General features: G+C 45.1%; 1 protein-coding gene across 5 annotated transcripts in view; it reads left to right on the forward strand.

The window, feature by feature from the left end:
• The window catches only part of HIPK2 (homeodomain interacting protein kinase 2), a 140,816-nt gene extending 124,206 nt beyond the window's left edge, over nt 1-16,610 (forward strand). For 3 of the 5 annotated variants that reach the window (XM_066550882.1, XM_066550884.1, XM_066550883.1), the window contains exons 13-15: nt 374-621; nt 1,623-1,783; nt 3,584-5,263. In XM_066550882.1, coding sequence (XP_066406979.1) covers nt 374-621; nt 1,623-1,783; nt 3,584-4,045 — 871 coding nt within the window. In that variant the 3' untranslated portion in view covers nt 4,046-5,263. Of the gene's footprint in view, nt 1-373; nt 622-1,622; nt 1,784-3,583; nt 5,264-15,393 lie in introns of those variants that run through there. The other 2 variants (XR_010783744.1, XM_066550885.1) reach the window with 2 other exon arrangements.
• The last annotated feature ends 941 nt before the right edge of the window (nt 16,611-17,551 follow it).

Below are 17,551 nucleotides of genomic sequence, written 5' to 3' on the forward strand. Positions count from 1 at the left end.
ACCACCACGTTTTTGTGGGGGTGGTGAGACTTGCAACAAAGCATAGTATAACTGCTGGGCTTCTACTGCACACATACATAAAAAGCAGTCTGAAAATAAATCTGGCAGTCTGGTTCAGTGCTATTCTAAGCAGTGTGAATATAAGATATATCCACAACATCTTACTCACTCCTTGACCTCCGTGAAGGCTTTCCTGGAATAGTAATGAGGGAGTTTTGAAGCCCAGGATTTGGCTTAAGCAGCCTCTCTCCAGCAGAGGACTGAAGGCTGTGCTTTGTCCTTAGGGAGCTCGTCTGCCACGGGCAGAGCCTTCTAATGGTGTCGAGTTGATCACTGCCTGTTCACTCTTTCCACTTGTCTGCTTGTGTTGCAGCACCTTGTCCAAGCAGAGGAAGAATGTCATCAGCTGTGTCACTGTGCATGACTCCCCCTACTCCGACTCCTCCAGCAACAACAGCCCTTACGCCGTGCAGCACCGCACAGGGCAGAACAATGGGAACAGCTACGACACCAAAGGGGTTCCAGAGACTCACTGCAGTGGGAACCCCCGAACCATCATCGTGCCACCACTGAAAACCCAGGCCAGTGAGGTGTTGGTAGAGTGCGATAGCCTGGCACCAGGTAAATTGCACCTCTTCCGTCAAGAAAATTAGTAAGAAATAAATGATTTATCTTGGAAGAATCTCATTGTTCAGTTTCATTTTGTTTGTTTGGTTGGTTTGTTTTCCAAAGAAACTGTGCTCCTGCACTTCTCTCAAGTGACACATCTGTTCTTGGTAGCCATGTTGCATTATTTGTGTGCCCTGGTTCACTCAGGAGTCGTGGGTCAAGTGTTGGTCCCAGTTAGTTCTGTACAAACCCAGAATGCAGCCTTTAGCCCAACATTTGACATGAAAGGCACCCAAATGCAAGTGTGAACCTTTGCTGCCTTGCCTTTCCATAGGCTTTCGTTAAAACGGGTAAGAGATTGAAAACGTGTGAATTTTCATCCCAACTTGTTGATGTTTCTGGGAAGAACATTTCCCCAGGATCTTCACTGTGGACTGATGACGTTTGCTCATCCAGAACCTCTGCAATGCTAGATAGTGTGATGTGTTGAAAAGGGCTTTATGGTGGAAGTCTGGCCTGAAGCTGTGGGCTTTGAGCTACCTGGCAGTCCTTGCTTTGGATGCACTGCTGGTGAACACAAAGGCTCGAAGGGCGAGCTCCCCACCAGCTTCTTCTCCTTCCCTTCCCACTCACCTGACGTTAGGCAAGCCAGGGCTTTTTTAAGCTGTGCACACCATACTTTCCTTCCTCTCCTTGGGATTTGTACCTGCGTTGTACAGTTCTGCTGGCAGAACATTGTCTCATGGTTCTGAAGGATCTATAAAGCCTGCTCCAGACCTGCTTTGGGTCCAGTTAATCAGGTTTGTTTGTCTGCCTCTAGGATAACAGGTCTGTGGTGTATATCAAGCCCTACTGAGGTGTTCTGTTACTTGAGAGATACAGTTTTCTTAACCTGCTTCTGTTGTATGTCTCCTCCCAAAAGCCACTCTGGAGGAGACTCAGTGAGGAAAAGGTAGGGTGAGCAATTAAACAATGTCATGTAAGCTACAAATGTGTTTCCTTTCCTGGCACAGTCACCACCAGTCACCACTCATCCTCCTACAAGTCCAAGTCCTCCAGCACCGTGACCTCCACCAGCGGTCACTCTTCAGGGAGCTCGTCTGGAGCCGTTGCCTATAGGCAGCAGCGACCAGGAGCACATTTCCAGCAGCAGCAGCCTCTAAATCTAAGTCAGGTAAGTCAACCAAAACTGATTTTGGTGGTGCATCATCCAGCTATTACCTACCACTCCTCCATCGTGGGCTGTCCTGTTCCAGTCTAGTGGCAGTAGGAACCCCGTGTTGAGTTTGATCAACTTGTTTCTACTTGACTGCAGACCTTGATCTGCCAGCTCAGGCAGCAGAGGTAGTGCAGATCACACCCCTGAGTGGGCTGGGGGTACTCTTCCTGTGTGTTCTGAAGCCTGGTGGTCTAAAAGAGTGAGTGGGAATAACAGGAGAGGGGAAATGCAGTGACTCAGCCACAAAGGAGTGGAGCAGGAGCATGTAGGAAGGACTGACTTCTCCTTAGCTGTAAGTAACTGTGGGGAGAATATCTTCCAAGTGAAGAGAGTGCATGAGCCTGGCTTTGGGACTGGGAGAGAAGTCCCCATCAGGTGGGACAAGGCAAACCAGAGCCTCTATGTATATAGGTGACCTCATGTAATGAGTTTGATCCATCCTGTGATTAAGCTGGGCTGAGATCTGGACAAATCCCATTTCTTGGCATCATGCAGTTCTTGAGATGTTTCCCAGTCTGTGATCAGAACTCTCAGGGAGCTTCCCAGGAGCTGCAGGAAATAATGCCCTTTTCACATCCTGCACCTGGGGCCTCTCTCTTCCCAGAGGTGAGCTGAGAAGAGTAGGGAAGTTACAGCTCAGGTACCAGTGTTTCAAGAGGAGAAAGTCTGGAGAGCTCAGAGGATGGTGCTGGCATGCATCCAGAGGTGGATATTAGCAGAACTGTTTTTTAAAAAGAAAAATAATTTGGTGGAGAAGAATGTCTGTTCTCCTTCAATATGCAGAGGAAATTTAAAAATGTGAACAGATTTTAAATAAAAGTGGGTGAAAATGGAGGAAGTGGGCAAGATGCTCTTTGCAAGAGTTGAGGAAGAGTGTGGCTACCATATTTCCACAGTAATGGCACAGAGAGTACTTACAAAATAGATGAAAAGGTTTGGAAGAGTAGAAGGAAATAACATGGAGCATTTTCCTTCTTGTCTTCTAATTTCTGCTTTATTAGTAATTTAATACTCTGACTAAAAATGACTGGGAAAACTCCCTACATTTGTGTGCAATGCAAGAAAACAACTTAAAAAATCCCTGGAAAAAAAAAAAGTATATTGGTCCCTTTCCACTGCTAGAAGTTTCCTGTGCTCAAGTAATTTTATCTAAGGACAATGAGGGCACCAGGCACCTGCAGGATCTAATCAAGCTGAGAGTTTTCTCCTTAAAAAATAATGTGGTTCTTTTTACTAACCAAGGAAATCATTAACTGCAAATAAATTGCCTGTTCCAGGCATAGTTAGGCAATCTCGTTCCCCTGAGCTATCTGTAGACCACAATTTGTCATCAGAGAGTTCACCAGCAAAAAACACTTGAACACTTGTTGCCTGAGCAACTGGACTTGAGGAAGATGTACTTGGGAGCTGGGCATCCAAGGTTGTGTCTTTTGGTAGGTGTGTCAGCAGGTTGTAGCTCAAACTGGGGACTTGCTTACCTTCTGGGGGTCATTTTGGTCCATGTATGAAACTACAGGGTTTCATACCCTGTAGTTTTGGTCAATGTATGAAACTACAGGGTTATCCTGGGCTTGTGAGGATCCTGTCACCTGTTTTCAAGGGAAGACTGGCTGGATGCTGAGGGTGTCAGGAGGAGCTCAGGAGACTTTTCTGAGGTTCTCCTGGTGTTGCAGGGAGGCTCCCAGACCCTACTGAGGAGGCAAAGAGCCATCTCTTGTCTTGTAACCACCTATCACTGTTGCTGTCTTTATCCAGGGCCAGCAGCACATCTCGACTGACCGCGCAGGGAGTCACCGGAGACAGCAAGCCTACATCACTCCAACGATAGCTCAGGCCCCGTACTCCTTCCCGCACAATAGCCCCAGCCACGGCACGGTCCATCCCCACCTGGCCGCCGCCGCTCACCTGCCCACCCAGCCCCACCTGTACACATACACGGCCCCCGCCGCCCTGGGCTCCACGGGCACCGTCGCGCACCTGGTGGCCTCGCAGGGCTCGGCCCGGCACGCGGTGCAGCACACCACCTACCCCGCCAGCATCGTCCACCAGGTCCCCGTCAGCATGGGCCCGCGCGTCCTGCCCTCGCCCACCATCCACCCCAGCCAGTACCAGGCTCAGTTTGCCCATCAGACCTATATCAGTGCTTCTCCAGCCTCCACAGTCTACACTGGATACCCACTGAGCCCCACCAAGGTCAACCAGTACCCTTACATCTAAACACTGGAATAAAGAGCGAGAGAGACACACCCGGCCCGGGGGGAGTGAGGCAGCCGCTTTTGTATTGAAGAACATGACAAACTAACAATGCAATGGGAGGCTCGCGTGAAACTTGAACGAAGGAGACTTTAGGAAGAAAAGAAAAAGAGGAAAGAAGGGGGAAAAACCAATTCTACAATTTTTATTTAAAAAAAGAAAATGGAAAAAAAGAACAGAAAAAAAAATAAACCAGAAAAAAAAAAACAACCATTCTGCACCAAACTAGAGAGAAGGAGAAGGACCCTCCAGCGGGTCCTGTCTTTTGAAGAACTTCACCACAGACTTTTAAAGGTTATTTTCATCCAATAGTGAGCTGCATTTAGAAATTTGTTGTCCAGAACACCTAAAATGAAATCCATTAGGTTTTTAATCCTGTAGGTATATGGATTAGGGATTTATCCAGCATTTCAAAGGGTTTATACAGCAGTTTTTGTATCCCAGGGTATACATAGGTTTGGGGGGATTTTTAACAGAAAAAGAAAGTGGGTAAGGGAGGCTGAGGGTGGAGGACAAAACATTGTCCCAGTGCTCTAAATTTGGGCCTAACACTGCTACCCTTAAGCACACCTGGGCAAAACAGGCCATGCAGCACTGGTTGAGAGCAGAAGCAATGGGGGTGTTTCTCCCTCTTCTTGAACACACTGGATAAATCCCTGAGAAATGCTATTCCTAAACAAGATCTCTAATAATGTATGTTGGATTTCAGTTGCTTTTTTTTTTTTTAGTTTTTTTGTTTTGTTTTTTTGGAAGTGTTCCTTTTCAATCCCTATCCATTTTAGTATAGGAGGAGACATTTTAGCTGCCCTCAACCCCCTGCCCCCAGCCCCGGTAGAATGTAGCACTATACAGGTCATACCCCTTTTTACTCTTTTGTGTTGAACTTCAACGATACCAATAGACTATTCCTCAATGTGATTGCACAAAGAAAAGTGATATAACATAGGCATGTAACAATGTGATTGTCCAGGTGTGTGTGTGTGTGTGCGTGCGTGTGAGTGCAGATGCTGCCTTCTCTCTGTGATGTGTTCCTCGGCACAGCCATTACAACTGTCACAGTCTTAGTTTTACATCATTCCCTCGTAGTGCCTTACCAAACTACAGACGCGGTTTAAGGGTTTACTTCCACTGGTACTCCTAGAAACTGACTGAGGCTAGTTGGAATTTACTCTCAGCTCTTTTTCTTTCTTCTTCTTCTTCTTCTTCTTCTTCTTGTTTTGTTTTTTTTTGGGGGGGGAGATGGGGGGGATTGTTACTGCCGATTTTCTCCTGCTGGTGGTGTTGGGTTTTTTTCTCACGTCGTCAATCGTAGCTCACTTGGCGAGGTGTTGGGGTGGCTCGTTGGGGTCAGAAGTGCATATAACTGGGTGTTTTGTCAAGCACTGGATGGGCTAGAAGCAACCAGGTCAGTTGTGAGGACCCAGCGAGTCTGGGGACTCATTTGTGGACTGGTCTGTTTCTGTCCTGTTGAAATAGCAGGTTTCCTCCCTGGAAACTGAATTCTCATTCTGCTGTTTGCCGATGTTCTCGATGGAGTGGGAGGACAGTGTCCACCCTCATCATCAGGTTGTCCTGGTCATGTGTCTGAAATGGGAACAAAAATTTAGTCCTTGATAAGGGGAAACACTAGTTGTTGCCAACATCTCTCACTGTGTCTGTTGATGAGAAGGGGTCAGGAAAGGGCTGGAGTCCCAAAGCAAGCATGAGAAAATCCAGTTGAGAGAGTCAATCTCAGGTTTCTTAAGTGAAAAGAGTATTGTAATACATAGAGCCTTACCCACTCTAATATAGCTGTGACACTGTGTGCCTCCCCTGCTCTCTTTTCACCCACACCCCGAAAAACTGCCTGCAATGGCAGAGTGACCCTGGAACTGGAGAGTAGGTTGGTCCTCCACACCAAGGAATGCTACATGGTTGTTTTGTTTTCCAACAGTTGCTAAAGAGAGCCTTTCCTGTCATTGGTTTGGTTCAGCAGGGAGTTTCCCTGGTAATGGCACTTGCACTGGTGCATCAGTACCATCATGCCTGTGGATGTCCTGAGGAGGAAGGAGAGAAAGGAGTTTGGTAGAACGTTTCCATGAAAGCTGAAGTCTATGGGGCTGCTCAGTTCCACTTTACATTTCCTTGTAACTAGAGCATGGAGTAGTCAGGTGTTTTGCAAGATGCTGGAAAATAGCAGGTTTGTTGGCAGGGTGGTGAGGGATGGGTTCCCTGAGTGGCAGTGAGGAAGGAGGCTCTCTCAGGTTGGAAAAGCTGACAGAAGGACAAGCACAAATATATTGTTTTGTGGTAAGTGCTTGGCTGGCCTGGAAGACGAAGGGATCCTGCTATGCCTAGGCTGTTCAACAAGGCCATTGTCTTCTGGCAAACCACCAAATAACCTTCCTGGTTGCTAGCTCTGGTTCCTGGGCTACTCTTGCACAGTTTTCTTCTCCTGCCTGTCCTTCATTCCAGCTCAGTATACTGTAGATGAGGATGCAATCTCCCAGCAGCCTATGCACCTTACCCCCGCTCTTGTTTTGGAAAGACATGTCCCCTTTCATCTGAGGCAGGAAAATAAAGCCCTGCTCTCTCTCTTGCATTCCTCTCCTCTCTCACCAGTTTGGGAGCGAGAGCATCATGCTGCTTATGTCATGAAAAGGAAAGATAATGTTATTTTATTGTATGGTTATTATGATTATTATTTTATTATTATTATATTTTACTCTGGGTTTTAATTGCACACGCATTCCTTAAACTTTGTGGGGTTTTTTTTTCCTCTTATTGTTGTTATTGTTGTTTATTTTATTTCTCTTCATCAGTGGCATTGGAAGGGTTACTGTGATTATGAGAACTGCAGGAGGAAGGAGAAACGAGATTATTCCGATGATGAAAACTCTGCCACTAATCTGGGGGAGTGGGACCGCTCAGTGAGAGTGGTTACAGCCTTGAGGAGCAGGAGTTATCCTCTGGGTCACATCTGCATTTCAGGATAAGTCCAGAAACATTCATTCAGAGGCCAACACCTGCTAGCAACTAACATAATGATCTGTCAGGAGAGCTGGATCAAAGGCAGGTAAGGACCTTGGTGCCCCAGGGTCCAGTTCACCATCCCTTAGCTTGAAAGAACATTTATATGAGATTAAGACTTGTGCTCCAAGCCATGATCATTGAGCCCTTGCAAAGAACACAAGGCCACACTACATATTAAGAGTTTGGTTTTCCTAAAGGAGGACACGGTTGGATGGCTCTCCAGAAGCAGGGCTATCGAAGGAGCCACAGCAGAGCTGCAAGGGTGGCTCTCAGTCCCATCACTGGATAATGCACACTGGCACACACAGATGGCATTAGCTGGGTAAAGCAGGGCTGCAGACAGGGCAGTGTTGCTCACCTGCTCTTTTCCTCTCACTGAAGACTAATTAGGTGTCCACAGGCCAGGATGCTTGGTTTGAATTTTTCTTTGTTTGTTCCTGATGTAGATTTTCCCTTCTTTTACAATTCTTTGTTGTGAAATTTCGTTATGCTGTTCTGGTTGCTACAGTTTAGGTATTTATGGTTTGATTTGCATCACCTGCTCTTTTAGAATAGGGGGAAGCAGTGACTGATTTTGAATTCCATCAAAAAAATATAGGACTTCAGCAAAGACTAAAAGTTAATCAAGCACTTGAGTGAAGAACTTCAAGTTAAATACTTTTTTATGTGCTCCTCTGGCCTAAGATTAGCGAAGCGTGGAAGGTTGCAGTCTCAATCACAGTAGACCTTTACTTGTATTAATTGCATTTTCCCTGTGTACCCATCTGGCCTGCTCTCCCACATGGGCTCAGATCTGATTTTGGGGAGTATTTGGCAGTGGAACTGTTACATCAGCACAGACTGGCAGAGAGAAGGGTTACAGTGCATGTCAGAGAAGCCACCTTTCACATTGTCCATCCTGGAGCTGCTGGTCTGCCAGACTGTCGTGGTGATGGGATGCTGCTTAAAGAGAAGCACAGCACAGCCATCAGATTGCTTTGATGGTGCAGCACTGTGTGAGAGCTGTGTTTTCTGGTGGGTATAAGGGAGCTGAGCAACACCTCCTCCCTCTCACTTGTAGAAAGGAATTGTATGGATAAAGGTGTGGTTGGTCATAGGGGAAACACAGTCATTTCAGCAGGGGAAGTAAAAGCTTTGCATGCTGTCGGTACCACACACGTAATAACAGCCAGCTGGTTTTGCTTGCAGAGTCCTTTGGAGAGGAAATGGGATTGGCATGGTTTGGGTCAGTTGGTGTTCCTTGTGTGCATGGAGTACATGGTGTAGAAACTTGAGGGGGTAGGAGAATGTTTAGATACTGGAAGTTTTATGGGTGGCTTATGGCTGGCAGAGTGAAAAAGTGGTTCTTTTCCCCATTATGTCCTCTTGCCTTCTGCCTGTGCAGGAAGCAGAAGGGAGCACAGACATTGTCTCTCCTCAGGAGGATGTTCTGTTGCCTGCTGTGAGGTTAGAATGCAGGAGGGAGGATAGAGAACCACTGACATGAGCAGACTGGAAAACCCAAATGGAAGCAGATTTCACTGTAGAGTGGTTAAATCCAGTCATTTGAGAGAGCAAATGCAATTGAATCTTCCTTGGCAGGTTTTACCTGCTTGTACCCAGCAAATTGGGCTTTGGCAGGTCTCTAATTCTCTCTCTTTCTCTAGTAGTTTTGGTGTAATACACAAAACATTCCAAGAAAGGGACACTTTTGACTGTGAAATTTTTCCTTTTTTATATATTCAAGGGATTGTGTATTGTAATTTGGTTTGAAGGCAATTCCATTAGCAATTTGAAGGGCAATAAACCTGTTTTTTTCTTTAACCAAAGAGACTTTATTTTTTTTTTAAAGAGAGAAAGAGACTCCCATCTACTCCAGAAATTAAATGAAGCCACAAATCATGAGCACCAGGCAATGAGGATACACCGTGGAACTCAATCTTTCCATTCACTTCTTTTTTTCTTTTTTTTCTCTCTCTCTCTCAAGTTTCTGACATCTTTTTGAGTAGCTAGCTTGATGAGCAGAGAAATTCACACTAAATATTGCTGCTATCCTAAACTGTAGGGGATGTCAAAAACTTTTTTCTTCTCTTGTTATTGTTCACATTGATTTAATTGTTTTAGTGGTGACATTGCATTGTGCAAATCGTGAGCTCTGTAGTGGGGATAAGCTTCTGGATGCTCTGCATGATTCTGTAGTGTCTCCTCTGGATTTAGGACACTGGTTTTGTTCCTGTGGGTTCATAAAATCATAGAATATGCTGAGTTGGAAGGGACCCATCAAGATCAAGTCCAACTCCTGGCCCTGCAGAGGACACCCCAAGAATGACACCATGTGCCTGAGAGCATTGTCCAAATGCTTCTTGAACTCTGTCAGGCTGTGTGCTATGGCCACTTCCCTGGGAAGCCTGTTCCAGTGCCCAACCACCCTCAGGGTGAAAAACTTTTTCCTGATATCCCAAGCAGTGATGCTGTGGTCAGGCCAGGTACAGCTGGGTGTTGGACTTGGGCTTGTGTTCTTCCATGGCTTTGCAATCATTAGAGATCTGCAGCGCTACTTGTGGGCCAAACCCCGGATACCTGTATGCAAGGTCTGCTGTAGGTAGGCAATACAGATGGGAAAGGGGTGGGAAGGGAATGTTTTCCCTCTTCCTGTTGACATAGCTGTCCCTACCATGGTCCCATTTGCTGTGTGAGCTTCAAAGCAGTTGATATGTGGTCCTGGGCACTTATCCACGTCACCCTCCTGGTGCTCCTGTGAGAAGGACCTGTGTCCCAAGTATCTGGAATCCCCACCTTATTTCTCAAGGCCCACTTCTGTGCCTACAAATCATTTTTCTCCCTCTAGACATAGGGAGGAGATGGTTCTCTGCTGCTGAGGTTCCCCCACTGCCGTAGTCCAACAAAGCTGCCTCTGATGACGGTGACAATTTCACCCTGGGTTGCAGATTCTGAGTGAGGTGCTCAAAGAAGTGGTGCCAGTCCTGTTGTTGGTGGCTGTGCATAGACTCCTTGCAGGGGTACTGCACTGGGTGAGAGGAGCTGGGCTTTCCATGCTGGTCTCCATCCCTGTGGTCCATCCTCCCCACCACTACCTGTGTGTGTATTGCTGTGTTGCCACCATGCTCACCAGGCACACAGTGAGACCCACAGCAGAGGTGGCTCTGGAAGGAAAGCCTGGCAGTGTGCACAGGAGCTGCTCACAAAGGCTCTGTGCACAAGGGTTCCTTGTCCCCTGTGACAAATGTGATTGCTGTGAGGGACCCCAGAGGCAGTGGTTACCTGTGAGGAGCTGCTGATGCAGGTGGTGGTGTGAAAACCAGTCTGACGGTAAACTGACCTGGGTTCTGCATGTGTCAAACGCTTTCAGCGGGAAGACGTGGTTTTAGAGCATTTGTGTGTGTTGAGAGTGAAATTTGAATGGTAGATTGGCTTGGTTCTTCAGAAGTCTTATGAAGCATACTAGGAGGTTTTGTGTTCGACATTTGTGGTTTGAAACTCCTGTTTCTCATTTACGGGTTAGCTTTGTCCTTCCAGTTTTAGCAGTGCTGCTATAACAGACTATTCATGTGTGTTTGAAGATAAAGTTTTTGTTTTTAATCTTTTGCTTATCATAGTTAATCTAAGAAAGGCAATACTAAAGGTATATTTTTTTCCAAAAATGATATTTTTTACTGCACTGATAAATATTGTGACATCTCTGTTCTTAACTCTTTCGCTGTGAGGGGAACTGTGTGCAGATTCACACAAACCTTGTAAATATTTGTGTGTACTTCTGACAGCCAGGGATCGACCTTCCTTCCTTCCTTCCTTCCTTCCTTCCTTCCTTCCTTCCTTCCTTCCTTCCTTCCTTCCTTCCTTCCTTCCTTCCTTCCTTCCTTCCTTCCTTCCTTCCTTCCTTCCTTCCTTCCTTCCTTCCTTCCTTCCTTCCTTCCTTCCTTCCTTCCTTCCTTCCTTCCTTCCTTCCTTCCTTCCTTCCTTCCTTCCTTCCTTCCTTCCTTCCTCCCTTCCTCCCTTCCTCCCTTCCTCCCTTCCTCCCTTCCTCCCTCCCTCCCTCCCTCCCTCCCTCCCTCCCTCCCTCCCTCCCTCCCTCCCTCCCTCCCTCCCTCCCTCCCTCCCTCCCTCCCTCCCTCCCTCCCTCCCTCCCTCCCTCCCTCCCTCCCTCCCTCCCTCCCTCCCTTCCCTCCCTTCCCTCCCTTCCCTCCCTTCCCTCCCTTCCTCCCTCCCCCCTTATTTCCATTCTCATTTCCTTCTTCCTCTTCTTTCTTTCAAACAAGGTTTCCTCTTTGAAACAGAAAGCAATGGGGCAACAATGCTCAGCAAAAGCAAAGCTTATCCCACTTTTAGAACGTAGCCAAGGAGTTTTTGCAGTGCTGGCATAGAGTTAATATTTAAGCCGATGTATTTTGATTTTTCAGCAAACTGTTTGGAAAGGAATAAGATGGATAGAAAAGCTTTGGTCTGGAATTCTGATCAGAAGAGTTACCCATCTATTTTATGGCGTTTTCTTTATGGTTTCCTTTTCTTTAAAAAAAAACTTAAAAATTAAAAAAGGCTTGTTGCAGGCTTGCTTGCCTGAGCTCTAAGCTGGTTGGTGGCTGTTCTGGGAGTGCCTTGTGCTCTGGGACTGCTGGCTCCTTTGGAAGCAAACCCACTGATCAGGATTCTGGATTCTGATTGCTTCAATGGGTATCCCCCAGTACTGTGGGATACTTTTGCTTTTTTAAAAGAAGGATTTAAATACACTTACATTACGCAAACTGTGACCTAATGGCAATAATTACCTCAAATGTGGGCATTCATCCTGGTTTTAGCCTTTCTGAAATCATGTAGCCAGCTTGAACTTTGATTCAAAGACTCTGAACTCCATAGGGGCAGAATAGCGATAAATGCCCACCCTGGTCATTGTTGCTTGAGTGAATTCTGAAGACAGTGAATCTTTAAAAAGAAAAAAAAATTAAACCAAGGAATAGATTACTCTTTTATGTATTTTAATCAATTGTGATGTTAAAATGCACATGTAAGTATATATGTTTATAGCTACTGTAAAATGCTTTGGCCTTCTAGAAGATATTTAATGAGTCACATTTTAAACCAATATGAACTGAGTAATAGACTGTGGCTACTTAAACAGTTTTCTGGCTACATTTTATAGTTACTACAGTGTTTTATAGTTTACATTTAAACTGGTACTTTTTAAGGGAAATCTTGTGTTTATAAGTGACACCTTCAAAAACTCAGTACAGCTGCCTCTTTTTTAATTTTGCCCGTTAAAAATAGAAAAGTACAAGTGTGTTTTTAATATGTATATTCTGTTTTGAGATATAACATAGTGTTGGAAAGTCAGTCCAGAGATGAAGTAATCCAATGTGTTCCAAAATCTGATTAAAAAACACTCCACCCGCTTTGAAGATTTAGTTCAACAGATAAGCTATTTGTTTGTTTGCTTGTTTTAATAACGTGCTTTATCAGGCCTCCCTGGTTTGAAGCAGGGAGCATGATAAAAAATTCACTGTCCTATGTAAGATCCTCATTTGGATGAAGATACCCACATTAGGAGAATGAAGGATATTCATAAGAAGGATTGTATTGTACTGTTGATAAATCATTAGCCAAAAAAATAATTCCTGAGTTAGTGAATGCTTGTTTTATTTGGGGGGGTGGGAGGGGGGTTGTTTGTAAGTGTGTGTGTGTGTGTGTGTGTTTGTGTGAGCCACTCAGAGGCAATGCTGTAATTTGGCTTTCATCTGTTCACCCCTTTCTTACAAATGATGCTCACCACCACAGAAATGTTTTAAACCAGTAAACAAAATACAAAGTTCACTCACCATCTCCGTGTCAACTCTGTTTTCTCAGCACGTGCCAGTCCCCATTAACACTGTTCCCCACTGCTGCTACCCTGTACTTTGCATTTTGATATATCACATTCCCCACTCCCTGGTCTCACTTAGCTGTCTAGTTTTTTCTGTTGTGTTCTCTCACTTGGGTAATCAATGGTATAAATGGTATACATGGTATAAATGTCTGCTGGGCAAAATGGTACTTTGAGGTCCCGAAAGTACAGGAACTGACATTTAAAAATATGTATATGTACATCTGGGCTTCAGCTGTGGAGCTGGGCTGCTCACGGGAGGGCTCCTTTTGCGTTTCCACCGTGCTGTATTTGTCAGCTGGCAGCAGAGGTGGGGAAAGGAGCAATCGTGACGCTTTGCAGCTGGGCACGGGTGCTGCTCCCAGTACAATCACAGCCCTGGGGCCGGGGAGCTCAGCCCGCCTCCTCCTCCTCCTCCTCCTCCTCCTCCTCAGCACCGTTCCGGTGGTTGCCATTCCTGCCTGGCCGCATTGCCAAAGCCATCAGGTGTCACACGGCAAGGCAGGAGTGCCAGCAGCACTCGGGCCAGCTGGCAAACATCCACCCTCCCTCACTGTGCACCACCACTCAATCACCAGGCTTCACTGCCCGGCTCCTGCCCGGTCCCCTGTTCTCCCGGACGGAGTCACACTCACGAATAAATGCCAGCACACTCCAGGAGCCACAGAGTCTTGTTGAATACCTTGGCTTGCAGCTTGTTAAGCAAGAAGGGGTTTCCAACACTGGCAACGCAGATCCCATAGGATCTGGATGGTTACATACAGCACCTCTGCCCTCAGCAAGGAAAGAAAGCGCTTCTGCAACACTTCCACCTCACATGGTTACATACAACACTTCTCTGGCTTTTCTTTTCCCCTGTTATCCCTTATGTGTTTGATTTTTTAATTTTCTCTATATATTTTTTTACTCTGTATTCTTGAAACAAAACTTCCACAGCTATTCCAGAGCACAGCCATTTCAGGTGTAAAAAAGGATCTCCACATCCCATGTTTCACCAACAAAGCAATCAAGGCGTTTTGGGTACCAGATTCTACTTGGGCAGAACCAGAATGTAGCCTGTATATTTCATACCAAATCCAATTTCTGAAAGGAGAGGAAGTGTCATTAATAGCTTTAATAAAGGAGTGTGTGTGAGAGAGAGAAAGAGAGGGAGTGAGAAAGAGAGAAGAACAAGGGGCCTCTTGGAAGGTGAAAAGTCTAGATTTTGGGTAGTTAAAAATGAACCAATGGGTGAAACTTTTTTTTTTTTTTATGAGCTGTAAAATCCTTTTAAAAACAGGAGGGGTGAAATGGAGGGAACATTTTATGCCTTTCAACTACCCACAAGCCCAGCATACTCTGGATGGAAAGTGGAAGTTAATATACACTGCACCAAAATTATTAAGGGAAGGTGGGGGCAGAGCTGTGAAAGGCAATTGCAGTCGCAAGGGAAAAGATGCCCCTGCCCCAGCTCTGGATCTCAAGTGGTTCTTTCTCTACAGTATCATCTCAGCCCAGTAACCCCACGAAAGCCCTGAGCCGTTGTGTTCCTTCACTGTACGGTTTCTGTAATAAGAGTGTTAATCCATGTTAATCTTTGTGGAAATTATTGTGTGCAACAGTATTTTCTTGTGTACTGCTTTTTACCTATGTGAATTGTCCCTTTCTGTTTTCTTTTTTTTTTCTTTCCTTCCTCTTTTTTCTTTTTTTTTTCTTTTAGTAATATGTCTTTCTTCTTTTAAAAGAAAAAACAAAAACGAACTGATGTGTTGTAGACCTATATGTAACCTATTCCTTAGTCTCATATTATAGGTATGTTATAAGAATGGATATTTTACTTGGCTTTAGAATGTTTTACAAGAAAACTAATTCTTAACCAATCAAGTTCTTGCTACTAAAAAAAAATGCTTGTGTTTTTCATCATGACGTTGTGTGCTTCTAATTAATAATCATTTTCGTTGTAGAAAAATGGAGTGAATTTATATTAGTCTTGGAAACTAATAATAGCATTGTAAATTTATGAGATGATTTTAACAGAAAATACATTATAGAAGAATATAGTTATTTTAATTGTAATATTACTAACTGTAGGGTGAGAAAGGAGGTCCCGTTGTGGTGAACTATGTTATAGCTTGTTATTCACAGTTTCTTTTTGATCATTTTTTCAGTCTCTGAGGTGAAACGAGTTATTAATCAGAATTTGTCAACTCACATATGCATATTGTATATGTGTAGAAATGTAATCACACTTTGTCTTGGAATTACATTAAACTGTTTTAAGTCACTGCAAAGTTTGTGTGTCTGTCTTCTCACTAGTTAAAGTTTGGCCTGAACATTTGGTTAGTTTTCAGATACTATTATTTAAACTCCTCAGTCAGTTGAAAAAAGAGCCCTAATAGTACCATTAATAATAAATACTCTTCTCTTTGAGGTAACATGTTTGGATTTGTGAAATGCATTTTTTTCCCAGGGCAGAAGAGCATCTGCATTCAGATGCTTCACCGAAGGACAGGAGGCTGCTCAGAGCTGCTGTGTTCAGCTGAGTCAAGAGCTCCCTGCTATATCCTACTATGCCAAATGGAGTGTGGTCATCAGCTGCAAGTACAGGTCTGGATTTTCTTTTAGCCTGAGCCCTCAGTTCATTTGCTCCCTTTCCTCTCTTTGCCAAGTCCCAGCTGACCTTTGAAAGGCTTATATAGACATTAAATGCTGAAACCAGCCTGTGTTGGTAATTGCCCTTTTGGGCTGGGCTTGATTTTCACCAGGAGATCTGCTCAGGAGCAAGCTGGAGGCATCTGCAGAGGATCTCCTGTTATACCATAGTGTCACCCTGGAGGAGGCCAAGGGCTCCTCAACAACTCCTCTCAACAGAGGGAGAGTAAGACCAGCTTGGGTTTGTTGCTGGCCTTTCCTAACATGGTGACAGGGTTTCCAGCCCATGGGGTTCATCTTGTTGGGTCAGCTTCTCCCAGCTTAGGCACAGCCAGAGGGATGCTCCAGGAGCTGTACTGGCTGCCCATGGTCCAGGGCCACACTCTGCTTTCAGGGTCTGGCAAATGGCTGCTGCAAACACCATCACTGCTAGATGGCTCTGCATAGCACTGCCAGGTGAGGGGACTGCCTCAGGATGCAAACCTGGAGATAGCACAGGAGGCTCCTTTATCAGTGAGTACTGGCACCTCGGTTTTACAGCCTCTGTCTCATGTTTCCTTGGAATAAGCAGGGAGCATTGCTGAAACTGTTGCAGTGAATTTCTAGGTGGAGATGAAACTTTTGGTAACAGGAGGTCATGGACACTTAACTGACTTAAGCTGGCTGAGACCCAGCTGAGCAATAGCAGCTAAAACTGTGTGTGTCCAGCAAACCAATTAAGTCAGTGTTTAATTTAAAATCATGGGTCCTATTAAACAGCTAACAGGTAATTGCAGTGTTAAGTACTCTAAGGGAAATGAGGAGTTTACTGGCTCATGATATGAGAGCCAATAGTGAATGATCTAACATCAGCAACAGATGTAAATCCAGAACAGGTAGTTTAACTAGGGTAGTTGCTCCATGTGTGTGTTGTGTTATGATGTCTTCTTTATTTGTTTCTTCTTTTTGTAAAACTTATCAATAAAACTGTAAAAATTATTTGTCACACTGTTGTCCAAGACCAAAACACATTAAAAATGCATTGTAGTTGGAGAATGTACTTTCTGACCCTTTTTTCCCAGGAGGGGAGAGCAGGTTCTCACTTGAAGCAGGCTTGCTTTTAGCAGAGCCTGTGAGAGGAAACAGCAAGGGCTTCAGCCACCATATGAGAGACTGGGAAGGGTCTTCTCAAACCACTGGAGCTGCAGTAAATGTCAGCACCTGAAGACCACAGTCCTGAGCAGCTGGTAAAAATTACCACCAACAAACCTGAGCACATTCAGCTCTTTCTGGGCCACAAGGAATCTCTGTTGATGCTTTCAGTGTTCACCTTAGCTGAACCAGTTTATTCCAGGTGGGTATGGGTCTCTTAAAATTGGGAAGGTGGAGGGACTCATGGTGTGGTGTATGCACAGTGGTGCTGCTGTTCCTGGCATGTGCTGCTTGTGCTTTCCAGTGCAGTGGCTATGTTTTAATTTACTTGAGTCAGAAGTTTGGCACCTAAATTAGTATTTATACATATAAAAAGAGCTTGTTTTATGCACAGTGCAGCTCTGCCATCCTGATTGCCATTAATGTCAAATTAAACTGTTAATGGGGTTCTGGTAGAAGGAGAATGGTCCTGCTGTGTGAAACACAGGCTGCTGTCCTTTGGTTACTTGTGCAACTGTGGAATCTCCACAGCAAACCTGTGCTGGAGCAGTGGATCTGCAGCTTGTAAATTCTCATTCTCTGCTGGTCACGCCAGGGCAAAGACACCTGCATCAGCATTTCCTGCAATGCGCTTTTCCCTTTATGTTTTCTCCTGCAAGGTGGCTGTGCAAATAATGAGCCATAAAGGCTGTTATTTAAAGGCCCCTGCACTGCACTATATATCAAAGGCTCTGCTGTGTGGGGATTTTGCTCACAGGAAGGCAGCCACAAGAGGGGCTTGATGCACAGATCCACACTTAAATCCATTTGGCAAAACAGCAGTTACAGGGACAGGAGTAGGCTTC

The sequence above is a fragment of the Molothrus aeneus genome, chromosome 5 (assembly GCF_037042795.1).
Source record: "Molothrus aeneus isolate 106 chromosome 5, BPBGC_Maene_1.0, whole genome shotgun sequence".
NCBI lineage: Eukaryota > Metazoa > Chordata > Aves > Passeriformes > Icteridae > Molothrus > Molothrus aeneus.